Source organism: Phalacrocorax carbo, chromosome 3 (assembly GCF_963921805.1).
Source record: "Phalacrocorax carbo chromosome 3, bPhaCar2.1, whole genome shotgun sequence".
In the NCBI taxonomy this organism is placed as follows: Eukaryota; Metazoa; Chordata; class Aves; order Suliformes; family Phalacrocoracidae; genus Phalacrocorax; species Phalacrocorax carbo.
This window is the reverse complement of record NC_087515.1, coordinates 86,641,081-86,658,979: the sequence shown is the minus strand read 5'-3', so window position 1 is coordinate 86,658,979 and position 17,899 is coordinate 86,641,081. Positions and strand designations below refer to the sequence as shown.

Sequence of the window (17,899 nt, the reverse complement as noted above, 5' to 3'; positions counted from 1 at the left end):
ACTTCAGTAAGTAGAGTGTTTTACAGGATGTGAATGCTGCACACACAGACTTCCCATAGAACCACCTCTTCCACTTTCTGAACCACCACTTAAAAGCTGCCATTTCTGAGTGGCCTTCAGGAGGTATCTGGATGATTTCACTAATTTTATTCTAGGCAAATCAGATTTCTCATGCAATTTACTATGTGCTACCTCAGTGGGAGAACATATTTAATTTACGACTATGACTGAAAAGAACACCCTGGAGAGAGCTAATCTGAGATTCCTGCACCTTCTTACTCTCAAGCTACACATGCATTCTTAGCATAGGTTCGTTGGTCCCTGAGGAAAGGAAATTGAAATATGTTTTCCAGTAGACATCTTAAAAACGGATATGCAGCCCTTCAGGAAGCCAGTGGAAGCTTGCATAGTAAGACAGGTTTAATGATAGTAAAGAAATTGCCTGAGTAATTTTCCTACAGATGTGAAATGTATGAGATCAATGCAGATACATTCTATCTATCATTCTTCAGTCCAGCTTCTTTGAAGCCAGATTTGGATGTCTTAGTAAAAGTACCAAATGATTTTTTCTTCTCAGTGACACGGCATCTTCGGAGCAGGAAGTTTGTTTCTTAATGTAAGAGAGAAACTCATGGTTTTCTTTGTAACTCTAAGGAAATAATCAGAAGACAATTTCTACTGCATTTGATAGACCTTACAGACTCCTCAGCATTCCTTCCTTTTTTCCTGTGGCACAAAAAAAGGAAGGCTTTAGTTATGGGCTCTGGGCTATAATATCTCTGGTTTATAAATGACTTGAAATACTCAGAGTCATGGAACTCTAATACCAGTAGCACATGTAATTCTTTGGGCACAACTATGGTTTAAGCATTGAATATGTTTTTCAGTATCAGCCATATTATGATTAATCAGATGACCTCTAAATTTTAGCTTTTCATTATTAGTATTAATTATTATTAGTAGCAGAGTTCTAAAATTAGTTATTTGGATCAATTAAATACAGAAGCCTTGGTCCATGGATGAATAGATTTTCTGTTCCTGATTTAGCTCTTCTGGCACTAGGCATTATGTCTTGTTTTGTCCAAGATTCATTTGGCTGGCTACAGAAGTTTCACATGGTTGCATCACATCTTTTTCAGTGTCTATCAAGACATCAACTATTTTTTGACTTATGGTTCTTTTTTGGTCACTTTAATTAAACATTAATTTCACCCAATTTGTATAGTATCAGTGCTAAAATCTGTTATCATTACCCTAAAGAAAACTACTCTAAAGCCTTTTTTGAGTAAATATCATCAGAGTTCATGTTTTATTTTCAGGCTTTTAATGTAAAATTCTCCCTTCATGTCTCTTTCAAGTCTGCTTGAATGAGCTGTGTATTACCAGTTGCTTTCCCATCTGTCTCAATTTAGTCTCTTTGACAAATTCCAATCTGGCCTGAGGAAAAATCAGAGTACTGAAACTACTCCACGCTACATTATTAAGTATATTTTATTAACAGTGTCTCTTTACTTAAACAAAAAATCTCGACACTCCTTAACTCCCCTGCCAGCAATGTCTTGCAAAGCCCTATGACTTAGACTCACACATTCTGAATGGCTTCACAACCCTCTCTTTCCTTTCATTCCCATCTTCTGACATTTCACCAGGTACGAAAGTGAGGGTTTTCCTCTTTAACCTTTCACCTTTCATAATCTCACTGGACATAACCTACACAGCCTGTACCGCATATGAACTCCACATAATTCCTTTCACTTTCAAGCTGCCTGACCCTTACCCACCCTGAAAGTGCACTGAGCTTTTAATGGATATTATAGACCCATTAATTTGGTCTCTTAGCCTGTCCCAACAGACTTTACTCTAAATGCGTGTGTTAATTATCCTAAATTAAAAATCTCACAAAACCAAATCCAGAGAGGAAAAACCTTCCACAAATGTAGTTTGCATTCTGCCACTACTCTTTCGTCAGGATATTGCAGATTTTATGCCTATGGTTTAATCTCTTATATTTTTCAAATTCCTATATGGAATGTGTTACAAACATGGTGAGCCCAGTCATACTTTGGGTTTCACAGGTAATTTGCTGGATTGGGGTTTTCTTTCTTTGTTTTCATAGTTTTTTCCCAAACTTTTGTGTTCCTACCCTCTCCCCCATCTCTCCCCAAGCCTTTTTGCAGGAAACTTAATTACAGAACTGCCTATTCCCAAGTAAATAGAAGTCTGCACTACACAAACAATAAAGATCTCTGTTTAAAAGTAATTGTTGGCTAGGCTTGACAACCTTTAAGGGAATAGGAGAGAAAATATATATAAGCTGCTGCCCAGAATTTCTTGTTTTGCTAGAAGTTAGTTTGAGGCTAAGACTTCTGAGTAGTCTTGCGAATCTCAAATCTACCATCTGCAAGTCCATTCCAAGTTAGTGGGGAAAATAATTTGCCTGTTTCTACATATCAGCTAATTCATCAGAAGTACAATCCTAACAGGTCCTGAGCATGCAGAAACCCTGCTGTGCTAGTTGCTCAGCAAATCATAGCACCAACTGTCTGAATAACCCCGCAGCACCTGCTGCCAGAATTACTGTTAGGCAAGAATTTGTATTGTACTTTTCTTAAACTGGGCTTGTCATCCTGTCTGGGAACTGGTCTCTTCCACAAGCACCCCAAATGTCACTTGTTTAAAATAAAACAAACAAACCAACAAAAACCACCAAAACCCAAAATGCATATGATGAACTTATTGGCTTCTAACTGCATGCAGGGAAGTAACACATTAAGGATGTGTTAGCTCTAACATGTCACATATATATTAGAAGGTGAAATGACCCTTTTTTGGCTGAGTTCGCCTTCACTCCTCGCACCCAGCCAGCTGACTGCTTCATGCCATTACTGGGCAACAGAATGCTGGCTGAACCCACCCCTGTGGCAGGGAGTATCAGTTTCACTTGGTATTATGGCTGTAGTGACATGATCACCATCTCAGTAGTAACCAAAATGTCGTGGAATTTAAATAATTCTCAAAATTGTTATATATGAATTGTTTAGAAAGTTAAGGACAAATTATCAATTTTTTTTTTATTTCAACTACTAACCAATAAATGTAAAAAAATACCAACAACAAAACAAAAATAAACCCCTTCACCCCCCACATTAAAGCAATAAATCTTGTAACATTCAAAACAGTGGAAACTATTTACCATATTTTACTATTAGTGGAGAAAAGCAAATTTAATTTAAAATCATTTTTCAAACTCCCTCAGTGGATGCCAGATAACTCCAGCTTAAACAAATATAAAAAATTCATTTTAAATGGAGAATAATACAGACATAGCTCAATTATTGAGATATTAAGGGCAACATTCAATTTGAGATACATTTAAGCATCTTTGCCTCCTGGAGATTTTTACATGACAAGGCTTTAGATAAACATGGTTTTGCAAACGGCAACTATCATATCTGATCACATAACCTCTGGACTGAAGCAGTATGTCAGCAAATATTTCTGATTATTTAAAATATTAAATAACTGTAATTTACTAGGCAGGTCTTCCTCAGAACAATCACAAATTTTTTTCAAGAATTACTAGCCATTTACAAAAAGCATTTAGATGATCTGTTACAAATCTCTGAATTAAAAAAAAAATCACCTCTCTCTGTAATGAAGCCCAGTTTAAATACATTCTGGGACATACTAGTAGTGGAGGAGCTGCCTTTCTATGACACAGCTTGTGGGGGAAACTGTGGCAGCCAAGGACATATAGGGTAGGAAACATCTCACCTAACTTTAACTATCTAGACATTAGATGCCTAATTTAAGCTAATCATCTGGGTTCCCTCTACAGGTAATAGAGATAAGTATTCCCAGAGGGAGATTCATCCTGCTTGTCTTAGGCATCTCTCTTTTAGATACTTGTAGATGGATCAAGTCAAGAAAGATCAGCCTCACTGACAGCTTGATAATCTGTCTTTAGCGATGTACAATTTCCAAATTCAATGAAATTAAGCCAGAACTGCGATAATTTCTTTGTTTCATCATTTAGCCTCTAATTGTCCCTCTGACCCAACTTTTTCTTCAGTTCCTCCCATGAACATCAACTCTCTCTGGCACTTTATTTTTCTTACACTGGACTATGTTTTCCTGGAACCTGGGGAACTGCAACCAACGTCAATATGTTGCTGCTCTACCAGTTACAAACCCATTTACATGCATGTGCTCTAAATTGCAATAACGTTCTGAACAGATAGATATGATAGGAGTATTGATAGCAATTGTGCTTTCTGGACCTACTCTACCACTTTCAAATGTGTAAAAATCTGTGGCAACATTAAGGCAGTCAAGGTATATAGATGAATGCTAAAATATATTTACTATTCAAAGAAGATGGCTTAAATCAAACATGGAAAAATGAGGAAGAAACACCATTAGGGCCCTCACTTTTACATGTGTGAGCCCAGATCGCCACACGTGCTTTGAGGCCTCTGTGCTTCAGAATATTGAACAAGTCCTAAAGGTGAAGCCTGGCCTCAACTCTCTTACATTTAGGGTTTGTGGGTTCTCAGCAATACCAGCATTGCTGCATCGCACCTTTAATCACCAAGCCCTTAGAAACAATAGCCAAGATTTTTAAGGAAGCAGGTGTCTGAATTTAGACTCCTAAATTCATAGCTGGGTGCCTAAAGCAGGAGCAAAACTGGCAAGGACCCTGTGCAGTTGCCCACAGATGCTCACCCCAGTAGTGAGGCACTTAGCATTTGTCATAACACAAAATGGATGTTTATTAATTAAGAGTGTTCCAATGGCTGCACAAAGTGCCTTGGCCGAGTGCTTGCGTGCACTTCTTTCAATATTGGGCATGCAGTCTACTCTGCGTCTTACTTCTACAGCATTTCTAGAAAATTAATTTTAATAGTTAAAAAGCCATCTTCAACTGCATACATGAAAATAACTCCATTTCTACTGAATGACAATCTAATACGAAATAAGAATATTCACCTTTTTTCTTACTCTGCCCAAATCCAGGCAATAAATTAGGCTTCTCAGCATGACTGTAAAGTGCTGTGAATTGTATAAACAATCATATATGGACACTGAAAAATAAACCTTATGCACATTGCATTATAGTTCCAAAAATATATTTACAGTCTATTACAAAGATTACAAATGGAAGTGTCTATGTAACGGGATTATGCTAGTTAAAAGCTTTTTACAGATTTTCTTCAACAAAGGCAGGGGGGACAAAAATTAGTATAACCAAACCAATTTTTCTAATGAAACAAATAAATAAAATGACAAATATAACGCTGTACAGTGATCTAAAAAAGGGGGAGAAAAAAGGAGGGGGAAAATGATGCATTTAACTTTTTGATAACTATCTTTGGTCCTAAATGTGGGAAAACACATCATGTAGCACTGAATATACGTGTTTGTTTGTGATGCTCTGCAAGTAAAATAGAAAAATATAGTGCATTTTCAATGTATTCAGAGCTCACTACACATAAATGTGTGTACAAAACAAGACAGTATAAATAAAATTTACAAGTTTTACAAAGGAACATTTACAGGGTTTTTCTTTTGTTTTTATTTTTTTTGTGTGGATGCCCACATTATCAAACAAGACCAATTTATGACTGATCCCTGGGATCTTTCTCTATCAAAATCAATAGAAGCAGCCCAATTCTCTTTGGAAGTACAGCATTTCATTGCTGGGGTAGTTCACAATTTTCAGAATTTTTTAAAGCATTTCTCTCTGGTTCATATACATACCTGCAATATCTGTAAAGACACCGTTCATTATTGCTTATGGTAGTTAAATATTTTATTAAAACAAAATTCATATATAAGTAAATGGTGTAAAAAGATATTCCATTGAGCAACTACTCTTGCGTCTGCGTTCCTGATGAACGACTGTTGTGTCTGTGTGAGCACACACACGCATTTTTGTTCAGAGCAGCAAAAGCTGGTAAAAAACTTGAAAATTTTGAACTGCCCCTTGCCTCATGCTCTACAGTTCTCATATAAAATCTATGTCCTTATTCTGACAGCTGGACTGCATTCGGCTTAAATTCATACAAAATATACGCCAGCTTTTTCTCTCAGATTTGCTAAAGCAGAGTATTGAAAAAAAATGTGATGTGCTCAGATTAAATGGTTTAGGTAACACTGGAGAACTGCACCCATGTTCTGAGACACTCCTACAATCACTTGTCCATTCAATGCAGGGTCTCAGCAGGTTTACAGTCGTAGATCTACATCTTAGAATATATCTCACTTTCACTCTAGTCCATTAAAATCATCTTGCAAACAATTTGCTAAAAGTGCCTAGAACTACTTAGGGGTCGTTATTGCTTTGCTTTTCTTTTTTCTTTTCTTTTTTTTTTTTCCTCTTTTATTTTGTTTTAAAAGATAGTATATGTGTAACCTTAAAAAATTCTTTAAAAAATATCAGAGCTCTTGGCAACTTGCATTTTCCTGACTCCCTGCCAATTAGCTAGCCATGTCAATACGGTGCTGATTTAACAAAAGCAAATAGCACAAAAGGATACCAAAGTTCGGACAGATATACATTGCTTGGTCATGCTTCTTAAATCTCTAGGAACTCAAATAATCCTTCAGAGGTACCCAGTGTAGTATGTGTCATAGAATTAGCACTAAAAATGTCCAAAGATATAAACATCATACTAAAAGAAAGTCTTTATGAAGAATAAACACAAATTATTAAAAAAAGATTCAGAAATCACAGATTTAAGGAAAATATTTTGTTGAATTCAACAATAATATCATGATTTTATCTGACAAATATATTCTTTTTTAAATTTTTATGTACATTTAAAAAGTCTATTAGATAAAAAGGAGGTTAGAGAGCTCAAGGTGTTTGTATGTTTATTCAGGTAGTACTTTGTTTATTGTCACTGCTGTTTTCCTTGCCACCACTGGTGGATCCTAATTCCCTTTTCATAAATTCTGGTGGCACTTAGGAGTTCAAGTCTGTAGGTGCTTCTTGTAGCTCTTCTATTCACTGCAGGAAGGACCCAGGAAATCAAGTGTCTTCTAGCAGCACTTCATATATACTGAAGGCCAGTGCTGTTCTCTCAGTCTGTCACCTCCCTCATAAGGGAGAAATGTCTATCACACTTGGATGCCAGTGCCGTGTAAATGTAGCATTTGTGCTCTCATAGTCTGAATGCTGCTCATGATTTTCTTTTGATGACCAACCAACGTGATCCCTAAACTCATCACATCCCTGGGGAAGATAAATGCGTACATTGTTAATTTTTCAACTTAGACTGCTATTGAATGGTATTCAACTGTGAGTCAAAGCTATGTAGTGGTCTGGGCTACAGGTTTCTAACATTGAAGCTACACTGGAACCTCAGCTCAGTACTGTGAAGTTCATATAGGCGCTGTTCAACTTCTCAGCAAGGAGTGCAATTACATGGCAAGTGTCATGTAGTTACACTGCATGTGTCTTCACATCTGAGAATGAGGCCAGTATGTTTTGCACTACAGTGATCTTTTATTGTGGCTTTTAAGGACACCCAAAGAAAGAAACACTTCTCTTGTAAAATACTTCAGGTGGCTTTCAGGACAAAGTTATGTATAAATACAAGATTTTGGGGATCACATTCTCCTTCCTAAAGAGATGCCTAGAGAAACCCTTTGCATATTGACCCATACCCAACATGCAAATGAAAGAGGAGCAGCTGTTTCAATTCCACCACTACTGACCTAGTCAAAGCTTGTGGGCTCTGATGGCAGTTCCCAAGCTACAGGCTGAGACCCCTAGTGATACCAGGCAGATAAGAGTATGGTTGCAAGCTTGAGAATATTGTTTAGAAACTTGCTTAGAAAAAACACTACTCTCTGTAAGAGGAATTACATGTGTTTGGCAACCACCAGGACAAGAATGTTGTTTGCAGGGTGCCAAGAAGACCTGTTTAAGATGGCAACACCACTACAGGCCACGTTTGCCTTCAGAAAATTGTTTTGCTGCTATGGACTTTTATCCTGATGTAAAGTAACAGCCCCCAGCCAATTAGAAGAAAATTCCACATCTTCCTAGTACACATATGGAAAAAGGTATCAATTAGGTAGTGGAGGCAAAGTGGTTCCTATTTTGAAATGGGCCACATTCTCCCTCAAATTCTAGCCCCTTGGTGTGATTTCAATTGGTCTCAAAAGCAGGGAAAAAATTGATGCTACACATAGGTAGCAGGGTATTTGCCCTTTCACGGGGTGCTCCAGTACAACATCATCAGCTGCTAAACCGGCTGGCTTAACCCCAGGTACCATGTTTGTACTCAGGGTAAAGTTTTGGAGTTGAACATTGTGTATTATTTTACCTAGAAATTCCCTAAATGCAAGTTAAACATGCCCAGTACTAACTTACTCAATAGTCATCCTGGCAACTGATTCAAGAGAGTTGTAGCCTGCTGCTGTGAAATTATCCTTATATCTTTCCATCTTAATAGCTTGTAACCATTCGCCTACGGAGCAGAAAGTGGTAAAATCGGGAGTGTTCTGGTCCAGAAGAGGGCTAATTGGTCTATGGAGAAGGAAAAAGGAAAGTAAGTTGTTTCCAAAGAGAGTAAAACATCAGGGAGTATTTAGCAAGGTGAGAGTCAAATAAGCTTGGGTATTAATAATGTCAAGAGTAGAAAGTAATAGGCCTTTATACACAGCTTAGGTTATTCTGCGAATAGCTCTTGACTACTTGGTAGATCACAATATGTATTTCCTAAGCTTATTCACGTAAAAGATGAAAGGTCAGAGTGAGCAAAATCAGCCTAATGGACTATTACCAACAGAAAATCAACCTTATTACCTAGCATTACAGCAGCTGCAGCTAAAGTTGCTGGGTAAAATAAAGATGGCATTCTTTTAAGCATCTTAGAAAATATAGTAGTACCTATTCCCATTATTTGATTGGATGGGACAAAACAAAGACAAGGAAAGAGCAGAGACACAAAGTAAGTTGCTTAAGGTCACACAGCAAATCAGTCAGTAGAAGAACTGGGAGCAGAACACAGGCCAGTTGATTCCCTAATGCAGTGATCTAGCTAGCAGATCAAAAGATTACCATGATTAAATAATTCACCTGAAATTTATGAAGAAGCCATTGAAAGCTACACCATGAAACACAATGAGATGCAATCACTGAAAGGAGTTAAAGCCAGAAAATGAAAGATAAAAATCTAGAGTGTAGCAATGTCAAAGTACATTGGCCAAGCAGGAGTATTATTAATTAATATTTCTACCGTAGCAGTTCCTAGGGCAAGGGATGCATCATATAAAACTACAGTAGATGATGATCCTTGTCCTCCAAACTTCATAACTTTAAGAAACAAGGAAAACAAAGACTGCTAGTAGTGAGAGTGTGGAAAGAGTGACCAGCAGGCAGTAGTTTACTGAGAAATGTGTTAGTCCCATGATATTTGCTTTCTTTATTTTGGTTATTCTTTAAGAAAGTCCTTTTTGGCTTTGTTCAGCGTGGTAAAAAAGAAGGGCAAATGAGGTAAGGGAAGAACAGGGAATAGGAGGAAGGAAGAACTGAGAGACACATGGAGTAAGTGTGAACTGGAACTAGCCACCAAGCAAACATCCAAAACCCAGCCACGCGCACCGTCATACGAACGCACACTAAAGCTTTTCTTACCTGCTACAGGTTCCCAGTGGGGTTTTCAAGCTGTTTGGGTTTCTAATCATTTTGTCCAGAATACCAACTATCTGCTCAAACTTCGGCCTTTCACCACGTTCCTTCTGCCAACAATCTAGCATCAGCTGGTGTAGTCCTGCTGGGCAATCCATGGGCGCTGGCAAACGATAGCCTTCTTCAATTGCTTTTATAACCTAGTAGCCAACATAGCCAACATCATTTTTCATCAAGGGATATTAAAAAAATACATATTGCTACCCAGTTCAAGAAATAAAAGAAGAACAAAAATCAGTAAAATAAAATTTGCCATCAGTGTTGCAAAAATATGAATCTGTTGTTTTGACACTAGCCTTCGTGTTTTCAAATAATTTCCCTGACTTTATCTTTGGTCTTATTAAGCATATTGTTTTATATGTACAGTACATAGCTATATTACATAGTCAAGTGAGCAGCAGGGAATGACAATTAAATTCACCAAGGAAGCAACAGATAGATTGATAAATGGAGTTATTTCAGAAAGCATTATTACTTGCCCCAAGGCTTTTATGAAAGAGTGTGTGGTAGAAGCAACTGACTTGAAAATGGATAGGGATCTGTGCATGCACATATAAAATACAAAAAGCCTGAAGAGATTATAAACCGATCCCAGAAAAATGTTTAGCAGTCAGAAATTGTTAAGGACAAAAGTTGTACTCTATGACTAACCATGTTACATTAATGATAAAGTAGCAGAAATGTGCCACATGAGCGAGGAAGACCTGGCTGAATGGTATTTTAATATATCACCTAAACAGAAAGTTAGACTTAATAAGGGGCTGCTTGATGATAATATGATCAAAGGAGAGCATAAATGTCTGAACCAAGAATTGTACCCACCCATTGACTTCCTTAATCAAGTCCATTTGGATTTTAGTAAAAAATAAAAATGGGTAAAGTAAAATCGCAGGAAACTGCTGTAAAGCTTGAGGGCAGGATAAGAAAGCACATCAGGAAGCAAGGCAGATAAGGAAGGCTTGTGAAAAAGGGCTAAAACACCATTCATGGGGGATTTCAAGTATACTGACATTGACTGACATAGCAGTATTAGAATTGCTAAGGAAGGGTGCTTGTTCCTGAAGGGGAGTGCATAGGACTGTCTTCTCCCTTGGTTTGTACAGAAAGCAAGATCAGAAGCTGTTTTGGATGTAGCCCTAGGAAATAGATCTGGTATGATAAATAAAGTTACTGAATATCCAGGGTTTAGTGAAAATAATAACCTCAGATAGAAAATATTCCATAGGTTGTGCGAGAAAATGCAAAAGCAGTGAGCTGCAAAGTAGACAGAACTGCAAAGAATACAAAATGACCTTCAGAAAGCTGACTGAAATCCATGATTGTACCAAAACCTTTTGCAGAAAATAGGTTTTGTGAAAAGAGGAGGCATAGCCCAGTAGTAGGGCACTTACTGCAGGTTTGTGTCACAGAATGACCTTCCGACCTCGGGAAGTTGCCTCATCTCCCTGGGCCTCGGCTTTCTATCCGTACATTTAGAATGACAGTACTGTCCTACAACTCAAAAATGAATGAGAAATATTCAGTTCCTGGAGTAACATCCACACCTTGAAGAATGATTGCTGTGACCTTTTAACTAGAGTGAAGCTATCTGTCAGACAGGGTGGGGAGAGAGGATTTCTGCAGAAGAACAGGGAAACTAAAAGAAAAAAAAAACCACTATATAGGAAAGAAAACATTAGAGGTAAAATCTATGATCTTTTAGATCAGTATTAATAGGAAAAACAACAGAACAGCTCCTTACTCAGAAGTAGCTGTGGAAGAAAAGTGAAAAGAAAGCTACAGTGTGTATAGGACGTGTGTGTTATGAAAAGTAATGCAGAAATTTACCTTCTAAAAGGTAGAAGGTATTAAAGCCTTTGTGCATACTACACATGATTTACTAAAAATGAAGCGGTTGCTTAAGAGGTCAGAATGCAGAGACAATCAATGAGGAATTGAAAAGCAGGTAACAACAGCAACACAACCACCAAAACATGTAAGACTCTCAGAACTGGCAAACCATCTAGATAAGACTAGATAAGAATGAAAGGATCATGAACAGGACTTTTCCACTTTCACTATGATCTGCAGAGAAAACTGAAGAGAGGTGGGAATCAAGATGATGATATTTTTAAAAGGCTTTGGGGATACTGCAGAATCAGCTTCTTTGATGTGTATTCTGAGCAAGTAGGATGAAACCGGGAAATATAAAATAATGAGTTAGCTAGAGATGGATGGAATTTCTGGGAATATCCAAAACATTGAAAAAAATTCTAATATATTGACAAGTAAAGTTTCTTTAAAAAAAATAAAGAAGTTTATACAAAACTTGGGCACTTGGAAGGGTATTACAAGTGTCTACTCTGCTAAGAAATGTGGGGGTGGGGTTCCAAAAATCGGTACTTGGAGATAACGAAATAGATGCAAGAAATTTTTTTTTTAAATAAGCAAAGCTACAAAGAGAACACAGCTGGAGTTCTTACTAATAGAACTGATTTATATTATTTACACTTTCCACAATTTGCTTTTCAAATTCTGCTTTTGCTGCAAAAAGAGAAAAAGGGAAGAGCCAAGTATGCTTTTATCATAATCAGGCTATCTGAGGATATAAAGTAGATTAGAAGAGGGCCAGATCTGTTCACTGTATATACTCATTGCCAAGAAAGAAGTATTAAATAAGGGGTAACTGGACAATATAATCTTATCACTCTGCTTCTGGGTATATAATAATAATACAAATTAATAATCATATTATTGGTAATAAATCCAGGAGTACAGCAAAGAAAAAATATGTAAGCCTAAGGTCTTGCCCTTTTCTGAAGAACCAATATGAACTAGGGTCAGTAACAAAATGAGAGCAAGAACTAGCAAAAACCAAGAGTCTAATCGGAGAATAGGGTAAAGTGCAGCAGTTTGAGGGCTACTGTTACCAGCAAGGGTTAAGCTGAGGGGAGCCCACTGCTCAGAGAAGTTGGGGGACTCTGTGCATCATCTGTGCTCAGCCTACTATGCCTCTGCAGGGAGCTTGTAGAATAAGTGTTCTTCTGGTGCACCCTAGCTCCAGGTCACTGCTAAAAGGGCTTCTGTTTAAAAAGAGATTGCAACACAAATTTGTATCCTACATCAATCTAAAATAATGATTTAAAGGCAGAGGAGCAGAATTAAAGAAATGCCATCTAACAATCTGAAGTAAGACATATTTGTTAGATCTGATCTGGTTGATGACTACACCCACATGCACTTTTAGGCAAAATGATACACTTAAGGTATATAAACTGCCTGAGCGCATATGCAAAATTAGAATACACATATTTAGCAGTTTTTACTCCAATTAAATATTCTCATTGGTAACTGTGAAGGATAATAAATAACTAAACATAAGATGATTCTAAATTTTTACATCATATATTTATCTATGGGATTGTTAGAATGTGTAATACATTTTGGGAGATGTGTTCAGGACACTTGAAGACATGCTTGAAGATCACTGCATACAAGAATATTTGAAATTATTTTACCAAGGAATTGAAGCATCTTTTAACTATGTGCTATTGAAGATTATTGTGTAAGATGCTAAAAAGAGATGAAACTGCAAGAAGTGGTAATTGCTGTTTTATGAAAAAGGTTCATTCATGCACTTTACTTGCAGTTTTCAATAGAGGGAATACTTTTCAAAATCCAACAAGAAGAAGATACCAAAACTTCTCCCCTATTTAAAGTTTTTCCTTATTGTTCCCTGAAAGATAGGTAAGGTTTGCCTTTGAGGCATCTTATATTCCTGTCAGACTTCTTTTATGTTTGAATCTGGTACAGAAGGAAGGTGTCAAAAGAAATGAAACTCTACTGGGTGTCTAGGGAATGTAAATATTTCTCTTTCTCTGCCCCAAGGACTTGTTTGCCCATATTTTGACAGTCCATGAAATCTTGACACTGAGACCTGTCAAATATTAACAACTTTGCACTGTGCCAAACTGACTCATCATTTACACTTTTATCTTTTTTTCTTTCAACTTTGATGTCGATCATTCAATCAAAAAAATAAAATAATAATAATAAAAAACCCACTCAAGCCCTTAACCTGAAGAACTTTAAATGAGACTCTTTTTGACATCTTTTACACCTGCATGGCTTTTTCTTGTGTACTTTCTATATTAATAGATACTCTTGTCAGAAATCAAGATTAAAACCCATCTGTTCTATTACTGCTGACCTGTTGCTCTGGGTCATATTTTATGCAAACAAGAGTATTGTTAAATCAGCATAATTAACTTGAAAAAGCCAAAGTAGGTCATTAACTGCCACTCAGATTTTTAACAACTTTTTAAACTGACTAATCATTGATCTGAGGTCAGAAACCTGAGAATTATTTTTTATTGGAAGAAATTAATTCCTTCTATGCTTAAGTGTAATAAAGTAAAGAGCTCATATCACTATTTTTGATGTTCTAATCTTACTTGATACTCAGGACAGAAACCTACAACATCCAAATGGCAGAACAATTTAGAGATTTAGGTAGAAAGTGAAAGCTCTGTAACTTTTTCATTTTGTGAGAAGCCTACCGTATTTTGATAAATCTTAATTGTAAACCAACATTTTATGCATATATAGTGAAACACTTATGTATGTGTTTACAATATGTAATTTCTGTTTTTCTAAAACACACACACACACATGCTCACAAACAAAATATAACCTACATCTTGATTTGACATGTCCCAGTAAGGCCGTTCTCCATAAGACATTACTTCCCACATAACTATCCCATAACTCCACACATCGCTGGCTGATGTGAATTTGCGGTACTGGATGGCCTCTGGAGCTGTCCATCTCACTGGAATTTTTCCACCCTATGAAAAAAAAAAAACAAAAGAAAAGAAGAAAGTTTTTTTTTCTCCACAAAATTCCCATATCATCTTCTGTAGATTGTATTTATAATTATTTCCATCAACATCAAAAGCATCACTTCTATCATCTACTATAGCTGACAAATAGCAGCATTTTCAAAGGAGTCTAAGGAAGTTTAGGCTCTTAAAACACTCGGGCCATAGAAACTTAGACACCTGTCTAAGCTAAGTTGGATGCATTTTTCTGGAAGTGCTTCTCTCTGCTTTGATTTTAAGGGGCTGCTTAGAAGTCTGATTTACACTAGTCATCTAACTCTGGGCTGGCTGAAGCTAGGTGAAGGGAATCTCATCCTATGCATAAAAATCCCATTGACTTGTCATACAGTTCCCCTGAAATCTCAGTCTGACATTTTAAAACCAGGATCCCACTTAGAGCCCAGCGGCAGGAGTGACAGCCATGAATGCCAGTGCAGTTTCCTGGATCCCTGCGCCTGTTGGAGCAGATTCCAGGGGCCCCTCCTTCCCTCGGCATGAGAAAATAGGTACAGTGAGGCCCCATGGGTGGGAAAGTGGAGCTGGCTCAACAAAAGAATAAAGAGCATAGTGTGTCCAATGAATACTTATTTAAGAAAAGCGTCCCACCCAAAAGCAAGGGAAAATACAGGAGTTGAGCTTTGTCACAGTCTAGCCTTAAGCTAGTCAACGTTTTGGTTAGATAAAATCTAGTCTGAAAAATAGTAATAGCCTACAAATATTTTAATTGACTCATAGTAAATTAGATTATTAACATTTTTATGAGTGAAACTTCTCTATTTGTTCAAACAGAAAATCATGAGTAAGGGAATAATGACGATACTGTGCAAAATTTTTAGAACTTTACAGAATAAAAATGTATGTTCTTACAAAAATATCAATCCCTAATTAGAGCCAGATTTCTGCAGAGACCCTTATCCTTCTGACTGGTTAACATTTCTGAAGCAATTAATGTATTTCTCTTATTTATACTCTCTAGAAGATATGCTGCTTCTAATAACGACATCTCAAAATTACTAAAATCCATCAATTCCTCTTACGGTGGTAGTGTAGACAGCCTCTGGATCATCTTCTATAACTCTGGAAAGGCCAAAGTCTGACACTTTACAGACAAGGTTGCTGTTGACAAGAATATTGCGTGCTGCAAGATCCCTGTGTACATATCCCATATCGGCCAAATATCTCATTCCAGCAGCAATTCCTCTCAACATTCCCACTAGCTGAATGACTGTAAATTGCCCGTCATGTTTCTGGAGGGAAGAAAGGAGCAGCAATTCTTGTTAGTATAGCTGAGAAGAGAAATAAGAATTAGTTTTACAACTGTAGCTTTCTACTTATTTACTACTTCTGTGGCAATTCATCCTGGGGCAAAGAAACTCACTTCAAACACAAGTTTTATTCTCTTCAGAGATAAAGCAGTACATCCATTTAAGAAATGTGTGAGTAGTTAATGTACTAGAAGTAACAAAACTTGCTCATCACTATAAATTTCTGGCTAAGTCATGGCAAGTCTCTTCTAAGAGAGATTACCTGATGCACAGCTCTTTATAGTTTGACTTTATGCTCTTCACCTCTCAGCATAATTAGTTGTATCAAGAAAATAAGAACTATCTCCTTTTGGAATCTTAGCTACTGATAATTTATTCATAGCTTGGTGTTTATCAACATAATCTTTCTCTTCTCTATAGAGTGTTTATCCATTATTTCACACTGTCTTGTACACCTGGTAAGGAGTCAGAACTGGCCAGTTCAGAAGATAAAGCAAATAAATGCTAAATTGTTGTGAACTTGCATTTCATTTTCCTTTGTTCTCTTAAACACGATCATAGTTCATTTAGGGATTCTTGTATGCTGATTTGCACCATGCTGACACCATAAAATCCTGCTCCCAAAAGGCAGAAAACTGTGCTTCAGGTGTCAGTGGTTTTAACTTCAGCTGTGTTCCCATGTGATCCTGTCCGATCCTCTCATTTTTGATCTGGTTTTGCTGAAATAATGTAGAGAACTGCTAGTATTTGTCAAGCTCCATTTCAGCCTGAAAACCATTTTAATTATATGAATATCATGCATGTACACACACACGTATATATATGCACATATATAAAACCATATTTTTAAAAGTGATAATATATATGTCACCTAAAATAGGTTTATGTATGTTTTCACTTTGGTACTCACCCTAAGAAATGCATCTAAGGCCCCATTCTCCATGTATTCTATTACAATCATAACTGGTTTCCCTGAAAGAAAAGAAGACAGATTTTGTTTGAGAAACCGTAACACAAATGGAGTGCCTTTTTTTGATAAAACACAAGTTATTCCTTTGAAGGACTGAATCATTGAGACAACACACATTTCTGAGGTCTCCAGCACTGTTACTGAGCTCTAATAAGTTCCTAAATGTCTGTATGGAACGTGGTCATGATTCACAAAATTAAACCATACAAATCAAAATGTCAGTGTGTTCTCCTAACTCCTGCTGTGCGAACAGGACTCTGGAATAATGGCACTTCAGATAATATGAAAGGACATAAGAAACCTTATCTCTCTTCATGGTCTTTGAGGCTAAATGAGACTAGAAAAATAATATATTTCAAAGCACTTCATGTTTTAATCAGGCATGCATCTTAATTTTTTTCCTTGTGTTGTAGCATAAAGAAAGTATTGTTTTAGTTAGTTACGCATCAGGAGAAAATCCATTAGGAGTGTGCAGCCTGTTTATAATTTGAATCTTTGACCATAAATAAGCTGAAGTAATTCCTGTCATTATGTTGCTATTTGACTGACAGATTGAGCCGCTGCTTACCTCTGGTCACAACCCCTTCTAAGTGAACAACGTTGGGGTGGTCAAACTGTCCCATGATGCTTGCTTCACAGAGGAAATCTCTCCTTTGCTTTTCAGTGTAGCCAACTTTCAGAGTTTTTATGGCTACTGCAACATCTCTCTTGCCAGGAAGCTTTAGACGCCCACTGCACACTTCACCAAACTCTCCTAAAATGAAGTAGATCAACACTGAATTACTCCAACTATAATATTAATATTCTTTTTAGGCCTTGATTCAACTAGCTGCCTAAGTGTGTGTTTAAATCTAACATGTGAGTGTTCATATTTGAAATGGATTACTTAGGAACACAAAGATGGGCCTGTGCTTTAAATGAATTGCTGACTAAGTACCTTATGGAGTAAACACTTCACGTAAAGCCAATCCACAGGACTGTTATCTGAATATTTGAAAAGACTTGTTAGTAATTTGTTATATTTTGTTCAAAAATAGGAAATAAATATGAAGTGGCTTTCATAAGAAAATACTGTTTCAGAAATAGTAATGCCATTTCTAAG

General features: G+C 36.9%; 1 protein-coding gene across 5 annotated transcripts in view; it reads right to left on the bottom strand.

Moving 5' to 3' along the window:
• EPHA7 (EPH receptor A7) overlaps positions 1-17,899 on the bottom strand; it is a 173,891-nt gene that overhangs the window by 7,753 nt on the left and 148,239 nt on the right. For 3 of the 5 annotated variants that reach the window (XM_064447608.1, XM_064447609.1, XM_064447612.1), the window contains exons 11-17: positions 17,366-17,551; positions 16,738-16,799; positions 15,600-15,809; positions 14,380-14,529; positions 9,650-9,843; positions 8,384-8,539; positions 3,045-7,237 (exon numbers count right to left, since the gene is read on the bottom strand). In XM_064447608.1, the coding sequence (XP_064303678.1) occupies positions 7,123-7,237; positions 8,384-8,539; positions 9,650-9,843; positions 14,380-14,529; positions 15,600-15,809; positions 16,738-16,799; positions 17,366-17,551 (1,073 nt within the window). In that variant the 3' untranslated portion in view covers positions 3,045-7,122. Of the gene's footprint in view, positions 1-3,044; positions 7,238-8,383; positions 8,540-9,649; positions 9,844-14,379; positions 14,530-15,599; positions 15,810-16,737; positions 16,800-17,365; positions 17,552-17,899 lie in introns of those variants that run through there. The other 2 variants (XM_064447614.1, XM_064447611.1) reach the window with 2 other exon arrangements.